The sequence below is a fragment of the Nannobrachium achirus genome, assembly GCF_963921795.1.
Source record: "Nannobrachium achirus genome assembly, chromosome: 19".
NCBI lineage: Eukaryota > Metazoa > Chordata > Actinopteri > Myctophiformes > Myctophidae > Nannobrachium > Nannobrachium achirus.
This window is the reverse complement of record NC_137826.1, coordinates 30,751,521-30,772,935: the sequence shown is the minus strand read 5'-3', so window position 1 is coordinate 30,772,935 and position 21,415 is coordinate 30,751,521. Positions and strand designations below refer to the sequence as shown.

Here is a 21,415-nt window from a genome sequence, read left to right as displayed (position 1 = left end):
TTATTTTGCCCTGGCTCAAAACGGCATCCCCCGTGAACCGTGTGGGTCACGTGATGCAAGGTGGCACTGTTGTGACACTAAACGAACGAGCCCAAATCCACCAGATGGAAACGCGGGAAACTCTCTGAACGCAACATCCGCCCAGAGCCTCCAGCGCGCCATCCCCCCATGACTCACTCACTGTCACACAAAGGATAACTTGAAAACAAACCAAGTCTAATATAGATGATAACTCAAGCTTTTTCGTTTCAAGGACCGCTTGTTATTCATTTTTAGGCATCAGACGCAATTTGAAATTATATTTTTGGGGCCCTTTTTTTTATTTTTTATTGTTGGTAGGCCTACAGAGATTTGGTCTAGATTCCTTTACTGATTTCATAGCTATGATAAAATCATTAAAATCATCATCATAAAATATGATAAAATCATTAGCCTGTAATAGCTGATATATTTGAATAAATATAAAACAAACAAAGACAACAATGCTGGTAATAATATATAGTTACAGTTTCACTGACATTATTCCTTTGCAACTGTTATGGCAGTATTTGGACTGTCAAATATTGATCTATCATTTCACGTCTGTATGTATATTGAGATTCCATTTGTGTCACTACTTTGATTAAAGAGAGGGTGCTGCCACACAATACCCTGCCCCACCTTTGTGTGAATTCCTGCTTAGAAATATTAGATATAAAGTGACTGGAATAGACATGGGCATAAAGGGCTTGGGATGGGATGCTCCTACTGTACTACATTCTTGTTCCATAAGAATCCCATAGCTGAGCATTTGTAATACTTTCCTTGGTTTTAAAAAATAAATACAAATAGGATATAAAACACTATATGATATATATGAATACTATATGAAGTATTGAGATTCAGTAAAGTATCATAATGTGGTTCAAAACATTTGAATGCTATTCTGGGGAATGCAAAAACAGGTTTATTTTGGTAGGCTACCTCGCCTTTATACAACAGAAAAGTAGGCCCTACTAATTAATCTACCATCTACAAAAAAGGACTCATAGAATTAGTAGCCTACCATACATAACATAGCCTACATTCAACATACTGTAACAAATGTATCAATAAGCCAATAAGGCACACACATTTTTAAAATGTTTTTTTTTTCTTTCTTCTTTGTTATACAAGTCATGTCGGTTATATGTGAACATTCAATGCAAATTGAACCAAAAGACACTCTTCCAGCTGTGCAAAAAAAATGAAAACGTAACTACTAATACAAGAAGGAAAACATATACTATACACAATTATTTATACAAAAATAAATAAACTATGCATGGACATTCAATATAAATAAGCTAAACAAGCTTACTATTGAGTTGATGCCCAATTACAGCATTCAAGTTTTGCCTCCAGTGTGCCTGTTATTGGGAAAGCGGTCATCTCTTCATGCTAGTAACAGACACTTGTGAGGATTTAAAAACTCACACCCAATTAAATTATGTATTTATTCACTTATCAAATTATTAAAATCATATTAATTAGCCTAGTAGTTAAAACTTGGCAGTAATCTGACCAGTGTTACTTCTGCTTCATTAGTCAGTCACTGACCGCTGATGCGAGTGGGGTGTAACCCGGGTGTAACAAGTATAATACGTCTGAGTTGGGATCAATCCCATAATATCACATGCTGTGCCAGCGAGATAGATAGAAAAAGCTTTTCTCTATAACCATCTATTCTAAGAGTTCAAAAGAACATATGCAGGCAACAGTCATTCAAATTTTAGCCCACTTTAACTCAAAAAATAAAACATAGAAAATGACTCTATAATCCTCAAGTAATAATCCTTTGGTGAAACATACATTTTCAGCTCAGAACCACAATGATGGTTCCAGTGGGTATGTATGAACTCGATAGACCCTTCTCACAACAGAAGGAAACCCTGCTTACAGGGCCTGACAGAAAGATTAGTCCATTTATAACATGAAGTCTCCATTGTAATATGCTGCCTCTATATCTAAAGTGGAAGCATTTAGCATTAGGTAGTTTTGTGTTAAAACAAACCAGCCTCCCCTCCCCTTCATATAGATGTGTTTTACCATAAATAGCCTTTGACAACGGCAAAATATAAAAATCATGGGTTTACCCACGTTTAAAAACATGATACCCATAGTGGCTAAAGATCAGAGCCCTACGAGACAGATTTTCAGCAAACGACACTGTTGTTCGACTAAGTATGAATTAGATTTACTCTTGCATATTTCTGGCAAGTATAAATCACAATATAACTGTGACAGAACAGTATAGGGGGAGGCCTGGTCACAGCACGAAGGCCAACATGTTCAGAATATACAGAGTCTGCTCACTTTAAAAGCCACTTTTTGCTGCCGTCAGTGTCAGTCTATTGCTACCATAAAAAGAAATCACTATCAGCTGAGTTACTGGACATCCCTCCCCCTTTCAAATGCCCTGTATTAGTCCAGCCTACTACATTCACCCAGTATCTGATGATTCTGCACTTTGTTTTTTTTTCTTTTCTTACATGATGACGCAAACACACATCAAATTAGTATAAATAAAAAAATACCCTGCAAGACATACAATACAGTCTCTGTTGATACAAGGACACCAGATTCTAGCTGGGCCCCCTAAAAAGTAACAGAGTTGAGTCTCTTGAAAACACTGTTCTCTTTTAGAGTGGTCATGTATCAATTCCTGAATCCCATGTCATAGCAGTAAAATCCATGTCTGTAAGTGTGACTGTGAAGGGAGCCTCCACTCTCTCTTGTTCAACCCGCTCCTCTGCCCTTGCGGCGCTGTTCAAGTTGTTTACCCTCCAGGAGTTTAGAGGTCGAATGGCTTTATGAAAACGCTGCAAACAGAGAGAAAATCAATAAGTCTTGAGTCTCTATATTACAAATAGTCCTCAGCGTCTCTTTTACTGCTGGCAAATGTCCATTGACCATGTAATTATCTATCTCTCTATACACATATGTACATATCAATATATACATATCTATCTATCCATCCATCTATCTATGCACATACAACACAATAGTTAAGTATGAATCTGTCTGAGCTGCACTGAGGCGGGAGTGTAACATGGCCCTCTGCTGATAGAGTTACACTCAGGTGATACTGACGTCTTTCAGTGTTCCAGATTCCTTGCTGATCGCCACGGCAGCCCAGATAGGGATCTGCAGACAGCAGGTGGCGCCCATGCACACACCTAGTGCCTTTCCCCAGCGTGGAAACACATAAGACCCATAGTGGAGTGGAGTGTTGTACATCTCAATGAAGATATAGGTCAGGATGAACTGGAGTCACACGGAAAGGATTACATGGGAAAAAGGTTATTTAAACATTAAATGCTTATTCCAAGAGGTTATTTATAAAAATTGTGACAGTGGAAGTCATTTAGAGGGAAGCTTGGAGGGGGGCAGATCGTATGTCTCTCTTTGTCTTTCTCCTTTGTCTTTCTCTTTTTAATTATTCACTTGTTAACATTCCATTACAGAGACTGAAATTACATTTAAAAGTAACATTCTTCAATGTTAGCTGGGTCAATTACTAATACATTTAAGCAGTTATTTCACAACTGAATTTAAGTGATTCTGTGGAATAATAGCGAATCTATTTTCATTTGATGGTCAGTAGATTTGCCTTTTTTGCTGTACACAGTGGGTACTTGTTGAAAGCTGATTGCATAACAGATAATTGATTAAGTAATAATACTTAGTCATGATTTGTTGTGGCTTTGGGAATGAAAGGAATTAGATCAGAGGGAAGCCAGCCACTCAGGTTTTCAATTGTCTTGCTTTAAAATAAAAGAGCCAATCATGTTATAAACAGGTTAACATTTTGTTACATAAGTTCATATCTACATTACATGGGTCACTGAAAGCTAAAGACATATTGTGTATTAGTGCCAACCACGCATTTATTGTAAGATGTCTAAAACGGCTCTGCTTACCAGTAGAAGGAAAGGCGTACAAAATACCCAGCATGCTTTGAAGTACAAAAGCACTTTGGTGCACCAGGGAGGACAGTGGCAGATCATGTCAATGATGTCTTGACAGAACTGGTTGACTCCTAAATGCAAAAGAGCACAAAACCTCATAACATCATCATCGACAGAACAAAGATGATGCAAAGATGTGTTTAAAAAAAAAGGAATGAGAAGTGTAATGAGGGTTAAGCCTGGTATATACTTTATCGTGCAGCATGGTCCTACAACACAGTATGAATGAATGAGTAATTAGGGGGTGAGGGATGTTCTACCATAGAAGAATGAGATGCCAATGCACATGAAGAGGGTGATGATGATGAGGCCAAAGCTAGTGCTGAAGGAGTCGATGAGAGTGAACCAGTAAATCCCTCCCTATGAAGAGACAGACATTGTTGTAAACATGAGAACAACCAACTGTATAGAGAACACCACATACTGTAGTGTGCAGGGGTCTTCAACAGGGGGTACGGGGCCCCTAGGGGGTCCTTAGAGTTACAGGGGGGCCGCCAAATCCTTGTTTGAACGGATAATTCTTTTAAATGAACAACTTGACCCCTCGCATCCCTATTCCAAAAATAGCAAGCTCTCAACGCCTCACGCTGCAAGGTGTTGAGAGCTTGTAGATCGGCTATTTTTGGCAAATAGGTTTGGTGTAGAGGTAAAAATCACACCCGTGTGAAGTGGAGCTGTGTGTGTGTGTGTGTGTGTGTGTGTGTGTGTGTGTGTGTGTGTGTGTGGATCATGTGTACCGATTTTTGTGACATTTGAAGAAAATATGTAGGAAAAGGAGCAAAAAGTGTGTTTTGGAGAAAATTCAAGATGGCGGAAAATCTATCATGGCGCAAATGGGCGTGGCCTATATGGGGAGATGCGTCATGACCCAAGGAATCCAGGGAAAAAATATTTTTAATTTTCCGACCTACGGTTCAAGAGTTACAGGCCAAAACGTAAAGTGGGGTGTTATGGCGCCACCATGCGGCCAAATGACACAATTATTTTTTATTTAATCCTTGAAATCATTATGAACCTCCTCTCCAAGTCTTGAAACTCTAGCCCCTATGGTTTGCGAGAGACAAATAATTGAATGTGAGTTTTTGCAATTCCCATTATAAGTCAATGGGGAAAATTAATTCACTAATAAATTAATATCAATTAAACTATAGAACCTTTCTCTTAGAAAAGTAATAGCCCACGATTCCCGAGTAAGCCGGTCGATTTGACATATGGCGCGAGTGTGTGGTGGCAAAACTGTGGGACTAGTGGCGTGCCGAAGTTTAGGAAGTTCAGGCTACATACACACAGACACACACACAGACACACACACACACACACAGACCCACACAGCCACGTATAGGGAGCCTGTGCTTCACACAGCTCCAAAAAGAGAAGACCAAGTACATAGTGAAAGATAACATTACAAAATATTGATGATTTAAGTGGTTAAATGTCTGAAAATACACATTAACAAGAATCCAACATAGACTGATGACAGTGCTGTCAAACAAGTCTAGGAATCTATCTACAAAATCGAAAATCTGCATCACACATTTATACAATATGTAGAGGGGGTCCCTGCTTCATCTCTCTCTCAGCTAAGGGGTCCTTGGCCTGAAAAGGTTGAAGACCCCTGCTGTAGTGTACATGGTAGAGAGCATGCAGTTACACCTTACTCGCTGACATGTTTACAGAGGGTCAATGAAACAAGTAACAACACACTCAAACTTACATCAGTGATTAGCAGGAGACCCATCAGATAGAAGGTAAAACACAGCAGACCCAGGAACAATGACTTGTGCATCATGTTCCCTCTTAGATGTGGAAACTCATCCAGGACCGCTGTAGTGATGCCCTCCATATTACCAAACTGTGAGGTGGCAGGGCAGAAATAAATACTGATTATTTTTCTATTATCAAACAACACAAAATAATCTTGTTATTCACAGAGAGAATAAATCTTAATTATTTCTGCCGGCCCAAAGGCAAGGGCGGATATTATGTTTTTGTCCTCGTCTGTCCAGGGCTAATCTCGCAAAGTGCTGGACTGATTGGTGCCAAATGTCTAGCATACACTGCCAGAGGGCAAGTCAATAATTGATTTTATAATGTAAGTCAGTGGGGGTCTGAGCGGACTGAAACTATTACATTTTCAAGCTAACAATGCAAAAAGCTACACCGTATAAATTAGTATGAGTATATATATGAGGCTTAATGGGCCTTACCAGAGTGTCAATGCCCAGCATGAACAGCATGACGAAGAAAAGGATGGACCAGAACACTGAGCCTGGTAACAGGGCAAGGGCCTCTGGGTACGCCACAAAGGCCAACCCAGGACCTGGAGACAGATAAAACAAAAAAACAAAAAAACAACAACAATATAATGTATTATTATTAATAAATAATATACTATTATACTGTAAGAACAAGGATATTTCTTTAAATAACACATTTTTCAAATAATTCTGTATTTTCTGATTAAGCCAAACCGTTCTGACAAATTACTAAAAGAGCTTCAACTTCATCGTTGAGAGATGACTAAAGTATCTACCTGTGTCTGCCACCTTCCCGACAGGAACCCCCTTCCTCCATGCCATGTGACCTAGGATTGAGAAGATGGCAAATCCCGCTAAGAAACTGGTGGTGCAGTTCCCTATGGTGATAATCAGAGTGTCCCTGAAATAAACAGCACCAACATGATTAAGTTCTTGACTCTTGTCATGACTGTGGCAGAGAGCACCAAAATGAGAAACCAGAGCACCTACAAACCTGATGACGTTGTTGTCAAACTTATTATAGGAAGCCATTGACAGCAGCCCTCCCACTCCAATACCCAATGAATAGAAGATCTGCGAGGCTGCATCATTCCAAACCTGTGACGTATCATTTGTTAACCAAGTGATTGTTTGTCCTTATAACAAAAACAATGTGTGCATAGTTTTCTCAATCTCACGGTGCCGTGACAAATACCTGTGCACTAGCCAACTGTTTCCAGTCCGGTGTGAGGTAAAAAGCAACACCTTGAAGAGAGCCTTCCAGCGTTGCGCCTCTGATTATCAGAACAATGAGCACGAGGTACGGGAATGTGGCCGTGACATACACCACCTGAAAATACAGTAGGGATGTGTCACAAGACTGCATCAAACAGCTTTCCTGAGTTAAGAAACACACTGCAACCATTACTTGACTGGATTTGTGAAAATAGACTTGTTTTGAATGTAGCAAAAAACAAAAGTATTGTATTCACTTCTAGACATGCCACCATGAAGGATAATCAGCTGTGCTTATCACTCAAAGACTCAGATATTGAACAGGTTCAAGAGGCTCTTTTGCTTGGTGTCACACTTGATGGACAGTTAACATGGGAGAAACACATCGAAAATATTGTCAAAAAAATGGGTAGAGGAATAGCATGCATTAAAAGGTGTTCCTTGTTTTTGACCCCAGCTTCTAGAGTGCTAGTGACACAGGCACTAGTACTATCTCACCTCGATTACTGCTCTACAATATGGTCCAGCGCAGACAAGAAACATTTGTCTAAACTTCAAATAGCTCAGAATAAAGCTGCAAGGCTTGCACTGCACTGTCCATTGGGTGTGAGGCAGAGTACTGAGAGATTCCATGCCAGTCTTTCATGGCTCAGAGTAGAGGTTGGCATGCAATTTAGTGAGCTTCTTTAGGAATATTTGTCATTGTAGGCAACCAGTTTGTCTGTACTCACAAATACAATGTGAGAGATCGTCATAATCATGATACCAGGCAGGCTACGAGGGGTGACATTGTTAAAGAAAAACCCAGAACAAATGCAGTATGTAGATCTGTAATGCATAGGGCAATTTTTATATGGTTACCAATGATCACTGAAGTAAGGCTAGTTTTAAGAGACTCCTTAAAAGATATTTGATTAATTATCCTCATTTTAGTTTAAATTAACTGACCTGTAGTTGTTTTTTATTGGACTTTTATTGTCTTGAATCTATTTTTTTTGTAAGACTGTACATGTTTTTATTGTGTTATGTATTGTATTATGTATTGTTATGTTTTTTGTGGACCCCAGGAAGAGTAGCTGCTACTTTGGTGGCAGCTAATGGGGATCCGTATGAATAAAGAATAAACAAGACACTCAGTTTTGCACATTTTGCTGGTAGTGAGGACAAGGGCTTTAGAATAACATTGTGCTGACTCACCTTGCCAGAGCTGCGGATGCCTTTGAGCATACAGAAGAAGATGATGACCCAGGCAGCAAGGAGACACAGGGCTAGAGGCCATCGGACAGGGCCTGGGTCATGGAGGCCCTCGCTATTTACTACACCCAGCACACGCTCACTAGAGAACACACGCACGCACACACACACACACACAAACGCACGCACGCACGCATGCACACACGCACGCACGCACGCAAACACACGCACGCAAACACACGCACGCACACACACACACACACACACACACACACACACACACACACACACACACACACACAAACGCACGCACACGCACACACACACACACACACACACACACACACACACACACACACACACACACTCACACACACACACACACACACACACACACACACACGCGCAAGGACAGAGGCATGTTTTAGTGACACACAGGAAGCCAGAAAGCAACCATGCTAAACTGCATTTATATTGGATCTTCATTCATCACAGTACTTTAGTCTCGGTGGGAGGTAAAAAGGAGTGGCTTTTTCTTCCAAGCCCTTGGGTGAATTGTCATAGTTCAAAATGAAGACAAGCCCAACAGAGCAGGGGTAGGAAACCTTAGGTACACGCTACACGTGCCACCATTGGCACAGGGATAATCACTGGCATAAGTATGAGAGAGGATTTCAAAAAGAAAAACAAAACTATATATAGTATATTTGTTCAAATATTGAACAAATATACTATACTCAGTTAACTTAACAGTAGTATTTTTTTTGTAGACTTTGAAGCATGTAGCCTACGTCACATGCCAACCCACAATGATAGTTCTGCTGTAGTTCGGCTTAGAGGATCAATGCCAAAATGTTAAATTAAGCTAAAATAGATGGTTTTGGTATTCCAGCCCTCAGAAAAATATGGTTTTGCTTATGTTTATGTCTTGAAAAGGTTGTTTGCCAAACAACTCTGAACTCTGACTGATGAATAATATAATACTGGTCCGAGGACAAACATCCCTTTACATTACAATGCATATTCCCTCAGATTTGGCAGCTAATCCTATTTGCTTAACTTTATTTGCACCTTTCATGAAATTAAATGCAGCTCAAAGTGCTTTACAGAGCAAAAGCGAAGCTCAAGTGCGTAACAGAAAAAGTACAAAATTATTAACAATAAAGCAGAAAAGAAGAGTAAAAACATGTGCTATAACGCTTTATAAATGAAAATGTTTATATAAAGTATTTATAGTGTTTAGAAACCATAGTCCTTCAACAGTCTTCCCCTTGTGATTGTACGTGATGTGGGGTGACTTCTTCGACAATAATGGTAGAAAAGCAATGCAAGTGTCACTTACTTCCAGAAGACCTCTGTGGGGCTGAGGCTTCTCCCAGTGGTGCTGTTGTCAGAGGTGTTGTTGCCGCATGAGCTGAGAGCAGCATTGGACATAGCTTCACATGTCCACGGTAACGGGCTCTGAAACGAGCTGCCCAGGTAGTAAAATGTCCAGGCTATGATGACATTGTAGTAGAGGCACACCAACGTGGACACACAGAGCATCCCAATGCCAATACCTACAGCAGGAGAATCAGTGAAGAGTTTAACAACACGTGGATGCATTACAAACTAATACTAAAGCATCATACTGCATATAAAGATGTCTGATTCAATTTATGTAAAACATCATACTATATGAGAAGAGGCCTGATTCTACTTTGAATTATGTTAAGTCAAGTGTGGTTGTGTCCATAGGATCAAATATAATAATTTAATAGTTCAATGTAAAAGCGCACTGTTGTGATCCTAAAAGCCATCTCTACCAAGAGTAAGCCTTCATGCAGTTGAATGAGCTCAGAGAAGATGACAGAAAGGTATACACAGCATGATCTGATGTTTATTAACCACGTATTACAGAGAATATATCCACCTCTTTCCACGGGAGTTTACTGGAGATTATTTGGACCTATTTGGACCACACTTCCGGTTTAACACGGTTAACCCGTGGATACAGTTGCTGAGGTCACTCACACACATGTGGCCGTAATATATGAATAGACACTAGGGCCAGACGCAGTTTAACTCCCTCTGCCAGGTTGTCTTTTTTTTACCCCAGAACAACTCCATCTTTCAAACATGGCAGCCATGTTTGTTTACATATGAAGAACACATTATGGCCTCTATCTCCTGAATGCCTGAATGGATTTCCAAGTGGAATTTTTTGTTTGAAAGCTGTGAAAAGCATGCACATGCGTGGTGCATGATCTATGCAAGATTCGTGCACGCTATTTTTTTAACCATTTGTACCCTTTGGTGGCAGAGAAAAAGGTAAGATTTTTAAAGCTGGCACTCTATGGGTTAAGAGTGATTAAATAGTATTATAAGATAATTACAGATACCGGGGTGTGGGTCAAGTTCCACTTTTAGTTTCTGAGTTTGGAGCCCACACACCTGGTATAAGTATATTAAGATTAACCTAGAAAACAAGTCTTGTGCACCCTTGGTGTAATGTGCTTTCACACACACATACTGTATGTTGCATCAACCTATTGTTGTGACCTACTAATGCCATGTCATCCACAGTTTCAGGAAATCTAGGGCAGGTCTGCTTTATGTCATAAAATTGGAGAAGCAGCATTCACTTTTACTGTGAACATGAGCTTCGACATGCGATAGGATGCCAAGTCGAAAATGGCCTGGCATCAGTCTATATAAAAATGCTATCTAAATTACATTTAGCCTTTGCCTGTATGGTCATCGAGGGTAGGCAAGTGCTATTGTGCTATGGGGTAAGGCTGAGTCTGAAGAGGTGAGGCTTCAGACTCAGCTGAAGCTAGGGAGTGTGTTTGCAGTTCTAATTACAGTTCTAATTGCTATTTCATTGTGAAATGTTGTGAAATTGACATTGTGAAATGTGGATGTTTTTGTCAGCCTTGATGCTTGACTGGTAGAGGCTGTGAGGACAACTTGAAAATGGATTCATTCAAATTGTTTAAAGTCCACAAAACTAGCATAGCTTGACCCTTGTATGATTTAATATCCATAATCCATCATTTCAATATGGATGAGTTTTGCTGGAGCTCCAATTGGTTCCCTTTGTACACTTCCTGAGTATAATACACACTAAGGATTTTACTGGGTAGTACAGTAGCTGTGTGCTGGATTTGCATTACTGGACAATACTACTACTACTACTACTACTATTAATAATAATAACTAGAAATACTGTTTCTATGAAACAGTGTGGGCTCACTGGTGACTATATTCTGCAGCGTGCTAACGGCCATGTGAAGCTCAACCAATACTCCAGCTAACACCACTCCCAGATTTTCCACCCCTCAATTGCACCTCATTGGCTAAGGGCCCTGCCTTTGTACTGTCTGCGACGGAACTCACTATATAAATAATGAAGATAACATAGTGTTCTCGCCTTTCAGGCGAGCCCACAACAATAATCCAGATCAGGACATTACCTTTGAGCAGAGGGCAGCATTTCCATACAGTGATGGGACCAGCTGCTCCATACTGGCCAAGACTGAGCTCCATAAGGAACAGTGGAACACCAGTGAAGAAGAGCATAATGAAATAGGGGATGAGAAACACGCCTGTGAACATAATATAAATAGGTCAAGCTGGAGAAAGAGATTCATGTTCAGTACATTGTAATAGATCAGTAACAGCCAAGACACAGCATCACACAGGCATTAGTTGCATGTTGGTTTCTCACACCGAAATTAGCCATCTACAAGCTCAAAAGGCGAGGTGCCAAATATAAAACTCACATGAGTCATCACTCACATCATCTATACTCCATCTAAATTAAACAAATGTCTTCCTCTTTTGCTCTTGTTAACTCTCAACATATGTCAGTGTCAAATGGAGATTTCATTCAGTATGTGATGATGTCAACAGCGTGACCAGGTTCTACTGCAGACCACAGGCCTGGGTGTATATCTGAGGACTGTACTTTTTTCCTCTTATAGGGAACATCAGGTACATTGCTTGTGCTGCAGGCTACCATTGATATCTCTGGATTCAGTTCATGAGATAATTGACCTTACTTAGAAGGGCTGGTGCATGTCCTGAGGCTGGGTTGAGCAAAGCTCTTTCTGTATGGGTGTAACGTGTCGAGCATTGAATGCTTTTGTTAACTTTGGGTAATGAACCTGCTTAAGGATTACTCACCTCCGCCATTGCGGTAACAAAGGTAAGGGAACCGCCACACGTTCCCCAGGCCCACACAGTATCCCAGACAGGACAACAAGAACTCATACTTCCCTCCCCATTGCTCCCGTTCAATGGGTGGAGTTTGGGGAGGGGACGGGATTGGCGGATGTGATTCTACCTCTGGTGTGGGGTTGGGTTGGGTATTATTCGCTGGAGAATGCCCGTTCAAATTTACAGAATTCTACAAAGAAAGAAATGTACAATACAGTTTGCATTAATAATACACACAGTAAAATCAAATCCTCGCTGTTAATTTAACACTGAGAGTAAATTAATAAGTTAACAATGAGGATTTTACCACGCAGCCAACATAAAATATCAATGCCAACGTGCCATTGTTCATTATTCAGATAATTATTGATGCCCCCCCCCCCCCCCCTCAATTAGGACTATATACTTGTATAAAAGGGCTTAGAGGGTGTTTCGCTACAGTATTGTATTTGTACTATCACTGTTAGCTTACCAGTGAAGTAATGAAACCATTCATACGTTACTTTAGTTCCTGCCTGCAGGGAATGCTTTTATTTAGGAACAAAAGGGGAACTAGTTTCACTGTAGATGTGAAGTTGAATGAAGGTCACACAGAGGAAGTAATTATAAAGAGGAATACATCTAGATAATAATTTTACTTCAAATATTGGCTCAGAGCACAATAGGATCTAGAACGGAGCTTTGCCTAGATACAAGACCCCAGAGTAATTGTTTTATAAGAGTAGACCTAGTGTGTATAGCCTATATCCCCAAACATGTCCTCACAGACCAAGATCAATATGTATGATGTGATCAATGCTAGCTAGAGCATCAAATAGATCTGTAAAATAGAAAAGAATCCATAAGGACTATGGCTGACATCACCTTACATCCGACCTGTTGTTGTACTCAGTGGTTTAAAGTAACTAAGTAAGTACATTTACTTACTGTAAGTACTGTACTTAAGTACAACATTGAGTTTTTTTTTTCTTTGTTATTTTTTTTTTACTTTAGTTGAGTGTTTCCAATTTCCACTACCTTGGATCTAAATATTGTACTTTTAATCCACTACATTTAGTTGAAAACTTTAGTTACTAGTTATTTTTTAGATTTTGACTATTAATACAAAACATACATTAACACAACCACTTATAGGCCTAAACATTTCTGCATAATGAGTACATTTTAGTATATGCCTACATTTTGATACGAATACTTTTGTAGTTGCAAGTACTTTTGTAATTATTTCTACATTGCAATATACGTTTTCCACCAATGTGTAACAATATTGATATAAACTGTGTAAATGACGCGCAGACAGTCCAAACAGGTCAAACTGGTTAGGCAACTCCACCGTGCGTTAGCCAAGTATAGACCGACGGACAATAGACCATATGGCTATCTTTATAAATTAATTGATTTAAAAGTCATCTACACTCAACTCAACAACACATCTATCGTCATAAGTGAGCGCAGCAGCAGGAGACTGTAAAGTGATCCAATGTTGAACAGACTGCAGGGAAAGCTATACAGCATATTCCTACCTGTTGTGTTTCATTCACTGAAATGCTGTTCCCAGGTACCGTTTTCGGATCTTCGTTCTTCATTTCCCGAGTCGATTCACTGTTGTTATGTTTTCTGTTAATCAGAAGGCTACATTTTCACGACGAAATGCTATGGAAAAAATGCATGTTTTTAGTAAAAACAGACGTTCGTTGGTCAGTGTGCGTGGATCGGCTTATGATGATGTTAAGGAAATGGTCTAAAGTCCTGGGACAGGATTCGGCGCCGCGCAGGTGCAGAGGCGCTGCATGACAGAGAAGATGACACTACTGTATGGCATAGGGAGGGAGACGCCTATAGACTGCAAGTCTGCAACTGCACTCTACACCAGTGGTTCTCAAACTTTTTCATGTCAAGGACCCCCAAATTGACACTTATTAGCCTGCGGACCCTCATTTGAAAATATATGCCAGCAGGGACCCCAAAGATGTTTAGGGCTCTAGCAGTAGACTATTCTATTCCCATGAACCATTTTAATTTCAAGGACCCCCCAGTTTGACATGCAGGCTACGGACCCCCATTTAATGGAATTTCTATCTCTGAGACCCCAATTTCAAATGAATGTTAATTTAACTCTGAGAGTGTACAAATGGAACCAAACACTACACTCTCTGAGTTACAGGCTCCTAAAGGGCCCATTTGGTTCATAACTAGCTATCATTTGGCTGGGTACCCCCTGAAATTCCCCCAATGACCCCTGGGGGCTGGGGGTCCCCGGACCCCACTTTGAGAACCACTGTGTGTCATGAACTACTGGCGGGATTTGAACCCGGTTCTCCCGCATGGAAGACGAACCGTTCTTCTTCAAGATGGGGGAGATCATCTACTGCTTTTATGAGCTTCAGTAGCCTACAGCTGTGGGTGTCCTCGAGATGTGCTTCAATTTCAGATGTGCTACAATATAGTGCTATGGCCATGCTGTTATTGCTGTATGCATGGATAACAACACCACGTGGCCATTACCAGCCAGGTTGGTTACAGAACCTCTGAGGGTCAAGACTCATAATAACCTATCCACTAGTTCTCCACTCTAGCTCCTACTTCACAGTTTTTCTTTTAGGTATAACCCAATAAGACACATGCTCACAGTCATATTTATATGAATCTGCCAAAGGCACAGACATTTGTGGAGAATACTAATAATGTGAAAATAGAAAATACTTTAATTAGTGTTGAAAATCCTTGTATAAAATCCCAGTCCTTGTGACATCAGAGCCAGGGGCATACTGTACTGTATTAGTTTACAGTTTGTTTAGCAAAAATCCCACACTGTGTGGTGCTGGGGTAAAGTTCCTATACCCACCACTTAGAGGAAAGTTCAGTTCCTCCACAGTGCCTCTGGCCACCCCTTGAAAGGAAGGCCATGTTCACTGGTGGGAAGCCGTCAGAGGAGGACACTCTCTGCCGCAGCAATATCAACACTTACAGCACCGGTTCTCAACCTTTTCAGGCCGTGACCCCCCCAAATAATCATATTTAAACTGGGGACCCCCCCATCCTGATAAGCACTTGGAATGTTGGAGTTGAGGAGGCATTATGATAAACAGTGAAAATAGCAGATCTACAAGCTCACACGAGGTGTTGAATTCTTGCCTATTTCTTATATTGTTTGACGCCAAATAATGTATTTTTTAAAACCAATACGATACTGAATTTAAAAATGTTGAAATACTCAATGCTTGAGTTGAATTCAGGTCTCTATTGTATATCTGTCACATCACATATTTTAAGTCACATGTGTTCATCTGTACAGATCATACATTATGTCTTATGAGACCAGAAGACTATCTGATGCCCACTTTATGGTTTGATTTCAACCTTGTTAACTAGAGTGCATGTTACATAATGGTTACCCCTTATATTCGGGTATGAGTGTCCCTTTCATGTCTATGTATGGAGATCATAGTACTGACGTCATAGACTGGCCTCCAAGTACAAATGGGTATTGCGCTCGGGACTCTGACAACAGGTAATTGTCAGTGGAGCAGCCTGACTGATCCACTGTTCACCTCATCAGAGAGGTCAAAAAACGTTTAGGCCAGGGGATCGGTAGACAGATTTTTCTCAACCTGGCAACCACTTATCACATACTTTGAGGGTCTGAGGACACTTGCAGTAGACTGACCAACACTGTACAACTCAGAATATTTAATGGCCACCTCTCGGGGCAACTTGTAATGATATACATAATTGAGGAGGATGATGTCTGTTAGCACTCTATCGACTTGATCTGTGTAAATAATACAACTATGGTTTCTAGGAGACTTAATTCCATTGGTATTTTATTATATATATTATATATATATATATATATTATTTTTTTATTTTAATTTATTGTACTTAACTTTGTTTGTGTAACTATTTTTCTTTACTATCGTGCATATTGTGTACGCTGATTTATTGTTTTGTATTTATTTTATTGTTACTGTCTTTATTATTGTTTCAAGGAGTGATTAATGATAGCAACATGGGGGGAGGGTTGGGGAAAAGGGGAAAAAAAAGAAAAAAAAAAAAAGAATGTCTTTGCAATATTGACTTGTTTGATGTACAATGTTGAAACATATGTGACATGAATAAAGATATATATAAAAAAAAAAAAAAAACGTTTAGGCCTACTTGGGGTGGAAACGTGCAACATATCCTGAGGTTAAACATCAAGCAGTAATAAAATATAATTCATGCAAGGTGCACTATTGTCAAACCTTTGAATCAAGGTGTGCTTGAATGATGATAGTGATGAAATGGAAACTATATTATATTTAAATAGATGTTTATAGTTACATTGATATGTGGTGAGAAGAATCAGAATCATCTGTGGGGAAATTATTTTTTGTATTCATTAATTTAAAAGGTTATTTCAGTCCTGGAAAGAATAGGACAACGCTACTTTGGGGTGAGGGATTGCAAAATAGGATGTTGATGGCTAACAATTGATTGCACTTTATTACAGTTTAGTTTTGGTAAACAATAGCCTGCAAATGAACAATGGTCTAAAATATTAGATTCAAGTGCATTCAATTCTTCATTTTTTACGCAAGCCTCACAGTTAACCAGGGCTTTTGGTCTAGTAGTCTAGAGCAGGGGTCTTCAACAGGGGGTTCGGGACCCCTAGGGGGTCCTCAGAGGTACTACTACCGGTACATGGAGTCCTTCAAATCTTTGTGTGATAGAAACTTTTTATATTAACCACTTGAACCCTAATCTCTCGAGACAGCCTCAGAGTCGCTACGCTTCAAAGGAAGAGAGACAGACCTAGTGGGCGTCGCCCTTTCTTTGATCTGGGTTCCCAGATTGCTTGAACCCTAACTCCATATTCTGAGAACTTTAGCCAAAAATAGCAGATCTACAAGCTCACAATGCCTCACCCTGCAAGGCGTTGTGAGCTTGTAGATCGTCTATTTTCGGCAAAGAGGTTTGGTGTAGAGGGGAAAAAAGAGCACATTAAGTACAGAGTGAAAGGTCAAGTTTGTAAAGTATTGACCCTTTAAGTGGTTACATATCTGTTAACACAAATTGACATGAATCCAAAATACACAGATGATTGTCCTGTCAAACTATAAGGAATCTATGAAAAGGTTGTGGGGGTCCCTGCTTCATCTCTCTCTCAACTAAGGGGTCCTTGGCCTGAAAACGTTGAAGACCCCTGGTCTAGAAGTCTAGAGGGATCGCCATGGAAACACTGATTACGACATAACACTTCATGAATTATCTATATAAGCGCAAAAGGCGCTAAATGGAACATAAGAGATAACAAAGACTATATAACAGTAAGAGGTCATTTAATTGAAGGGATAATATTGTGAAATCTTTCAACGGGAGCTCCTGTCAAAAGGTAGGTAATCCAAATATTACTGTGTAAATACTTGCTAACCAACCTAAGTAATTTTCCGAATGGAAAACCAGTCTTATGGTATGTTCCCTCAGGGCGTCATAGCTCCTGTTGACGATTCAACGAAGGATGACTGTCTCCCAACTGAGACACAAGACAACATCCACAGAATCCAGCAGCAGAATGGCGAAAATACCCCTCAGCTGTTAAACCCGCAGGTAACAGGGGGCTCTACCACCACGGCGCTGCCTGGGAACACCCCCGTCTACACCAACCCCCCTACCCCCATCACAGCCGCCACATCAGCTTCAGAAGGATCTGGAATACGGCCAACACTACAGAACATTGTATCTACAGTGAATCTGGGCTGCAAGCTGGATCTGAAGACCATCGTACAGAAAGCCAGGAATGCCGAGTACAACCCCAAGCGTTTCGCTGCCATCATCATGAGAATACGAGAGCCCAGGACCACTGCTCTCACTTTCAGCTCTGGAAAGATGGTGTGCACCGGAGCCAAGAGTGAAAACCAGTCCAGGTTAGCGGCGAGGAAGTTTGCCCGCGTCGTGCAAAAGCTGGGTTTCCCTGCCAAGTTCTTGGAATTTAAGATTCAGAACATGGTGGGCAGCTGTGATGTGAAATTTCCCATAAGACTAGAGGCACTGTATCTCACACACAGACAGTTCAGCACCTATGAGCCTGAGATTTTCCCAGGGCTAATCTATAGAATGCTCATTCCCAGAATTGTCCTGCTCATCTTTGTGTCTGGAAAGGTTGTGTTGACAGGTGCCAAGGAGAGACGAGAGATCTATGATGCGTTTGAGAACATCTACCCCATCCTAAAACAATTCCGGAAAACAACGTAGACACCTGCTCTCCTCTGCCCTCTCCATCAATGTCTCTTTTGCTCTTTCATTCTCCTTTTCAGCCCACATACAGTGACCTCTACAATGGACTGTCATAGAAGCTGTTGTGATTTTATTTAATATATCCATGCCATGAGGAAACTTCAGTTGTCATAGCAGCACTGCAGTGTGAAATACAGAACAGATATGGGTAGAGAGTGACGCATCCAAGCTTCAAGAGTATTTGCCCAACCCAGCCTCATTGCTGTGCAGCAATGAGGCTGGGCCTCCGTGGGCCGGTCAGATAGAAGTAAAATGAAAGTACAACTCTGCAAAGGTTTGCCTTAAAGGGATAGTTCACCCCCAAAATGTCTTTTTTTCCCCTCTATCGATTATTCATCCCATGGAGACTAATATATGGATATTCTTTCGTTTTTGTTGCATTCTTAAGACAATAATGTGATGACCAGCAGTGTTTACCAATGGAGCCTGCTTTGTTCCTATGAAGACACATAAAGTCTCCTCAAATTATTGGTTTAGGAATGTGACAAAAACAAAAACATATCTATGAATTCAAGTTTCCATGGGGTGAGTAATCAATAGATAAAGTTATTTTGGGGGCGAGTTATCCCTTTAAGAGTTGTACTTTCATTTGCTTAAAGTCTCTTCAATTACTCAATACAGTTTGGGACCACAGTATAAAACTCATCTAAACCCTCAGCTGATATTATCAAATGATGTACCAAATATCTAATAAATGTGACCAATTTAGTGGGAATGTGTCATCACGCTATGTAAATTATGTCACTTCTGTCCACCCTTTTTGCAACAGTGTTTCCACAGCTGGCCGCTGGCTTTGAGATTGCCGAATAGGCTTCCCATTAATTTGTGAACTGTTTGTGAGATTCAAGTGATTTCTAATCTTTATATTTCTCAGAAGTACAAAGCACTCACAGCACACACAAGGCACAAAACACGAAATGTTTGTGTCTGATATCAGTGCATGTTGTCCCGCCAACCCACCCATTAAACAATTTGAATATACGATAGGATAGGATATGTGAAGCAAGACAAAGCCACAGTATTTGACAGTGGGTTATGCAGATTTGTTAGAGGAATTTGTTATTGGGATTGTGATAGTGATTATATTGTGAATTACAGGATATGAAATGTTCATCTGCATTTGGCTTTGGGAACCAACGGTTGTTGAGCCATGTGGTCAGTGGTCCATACCATCTCTTGTCTGTAACAGTCCTAATAATATTAATACACACACTCACAACACTGCAAGAGTGAACATGCACATTTTCCCTTTTTTTTTCTCCAACCTTTTTGAAGCGGTGAAAGCCACTCCAAGGAGTGGCTTTGTGTGTCCCGTTCATGTCCATATAATATGGTCATTCCAGTCCAGAATGAACAGGTTTTATCTGTCCCGTACATGTGTGTCCCGTGTGTGTCCCATGTGTGTCCCGTTCATGTCCATATATGGTCATTCCAGTCCAGAATGAACAGGTTTTATCTGTCCCGTACATCCAGAATATGTGTAACGTCCGGATGAATGTATAGATCACAGAGTTCATAGCTCTAGAACACATAGAATAAAAGTTCACCGCTTCACTTCGAACCGAGGTTTGATTTTTTACTTTACCTAACCTCATGTGTCTCAGTCTCAAATGTTTCACTTTATAAATGTTTCTCATTATGTTAAGATTGCCAAGCAACCATTTTTCTCCATTTACCTCTTTTGTGATACACTTTTTTTTTTCTTGGGAATAATGCCTCCATGTAGACTTTCAACTGAGCTAACATTTGATCACCAAGGGTTAGGATATACAGTTACAGTAGGTTGCTCAATACTCTCTTTAGACTTACTGTATAGGCTATACTGCGGTTAACTTGTCAATACTAAGAGAACTAGAGAGGTGCAATGGGAAATTGCAAGTATGGTTGCCTTTGACTCTAATGGGGAGCCAATCAGAGAGGGGGAAAAGGATGACATCACAATATCAAAGGTATTGTGATGTCTGATTGGCTGAAGGAAGGATACATGAGGTGATGAGTAAGAATGCCAATAACAATAGTGTGTTGCCATGCGGGGCAACCACACTAACTAGAAAGCAAAAATTTTGGAAATTGCGAGTGTGGTTGCCTTGACGTGAGTCACATTTGGAAATAGAATTCTGCAATTCTATTATCAGAACACCTGCAATTCTTAATCTAGTTCTGATATATGCATTATGTGTACTCCTTGCTTAGCTCTGAATTCTGCAGGCACAAGGTGCCTTCTAGCAATGTAATTAGTGTGGTGAGGAATGAGGAATGAAGAAACAGAAGAAAAACGTTTAGCCAATGAGGAAGGTGCATAAAGGTGACGTCATGAAAATGGTGGTTCCTCATTGGCTCCGTAAACTCCAACTGATAACAATAGCGTGTTCATTGGCTGAACGTGATTTTAGCCAATGAGGAAGCTGCATAAAGGTCACATCACGAAAATGCTGGTTCCTCATTGGCTATATGTTACTCAGTGAACTCAAGTTGATAACAATAGTGTGTTGCCCTTCAGGCAACCACACTAATATTCTCTAATGACAGAATGCTCAGCTTATGATCCCTCAGCCCTATGTTCCCAGATCTCTCAAACACTAACCTGAAGCCTAACCCAAACCTCCTCAAGCTTAACCCTAAAATGAGGAAACATAGGGCAGAGGGAACTGTGAGTGAGAACAGCCCACTATTATTCCATGAGCCTAAACATAAGCCAACTACTCAAAACAACATAGTCAAAGAACAGTGAACAAAATATAATGATACGCAAAACAACTTAAACATGAATACATAGTACTCCTC

The 21,415-nt window shown here is 40.3% G+C and overlaps 2 protein-coding genes across 4 annotated transcripts in view; one reads left to right on the top strand and one right to left on the bottom strand.

Annotated features, from left to right (window-relative positions):
• Positions 1–14,061, bottom strand: part of slc6a7 (solute carrier family 6 member 7) — a 29,876-nt gene extending 15,815 nt beyond the window's left edge. The window contains exons 1-14 of one of the 3 annotated variants that reach the window (XM_080748382.1): positions 13,879–14,061; positions 12,323–12,545; positions 11,611–11,742; positions 9,498–9,714; positions 8,159–8,297; positions 6,942–7,076; positions 6,741–6,844; positions 6,523–6,647; positions 6,197–6,309; positions 5,704–5,841; positions 4,250–4,349; positions 3,942–4,060; positions 3,112–3,285; positions 1,021–2,840 (exon numbers count right to left, since the gene is read on the bottom strand). In XM_080748382.1, the coding sequence (XP_080604508.1) occupies positions 2,670–2,840; positions 3,112–3,285; positions 3,942–4,060; positions 4,250–4,349; positions 5,704–5,841; positions 6,197–6,309; positions 6,523–6,647; positions 6,741–6,844; positions 6,942–7,076; positions 8,159–8,297; positions 9,498–9,714; positions 11,611–11,742; positions 12,323–12,545; positions 13,879–13,941 (1,953 nt within the window). In that variant the 5' untranslated portion in view covers positions 13,942–14,061 and the 3' untranslated portion in view covers positions 1,021–2,669. Of the gene's footprint in view, positions 1–1,020; positions 2,841–3,111; positions 3,286–3,941; positions 4,061–4,249; positions 4,350–5,703; positions 5,842–6,196; positions 6,310–6,522; positions 6,845–6,941; positions 7,077–8,158; positions 8,298–9,497; positions 9,715–11,610; positions 11,743–12,322; positions 12,546–13,878 lie in introns of those variants that run through there. The other 2 variants (XR_013963028.1, XM_080748381.1) reach the window with 2 other exon arrangements.
• Positions 14,062–17,788: 3,727 nt separating this feature from the next.
• On the top strand, positions 17,789–18,589 carry LOC308304754 (uncharacterized protein; the record flags this gene model as incomplete). Its single annotated transcript, XM_080749384.1, has 1 exon — positions 17,789–18,589. One exon carries the CDS (start codon positions 17,789–17,791, stop codon positions 18,587–18,589), a length of 801 nt encoding a protein of 266 aa, XP_080605510.1.
• Positions 18,590–21,415: the final 2,826 nt, after the last annotated feature.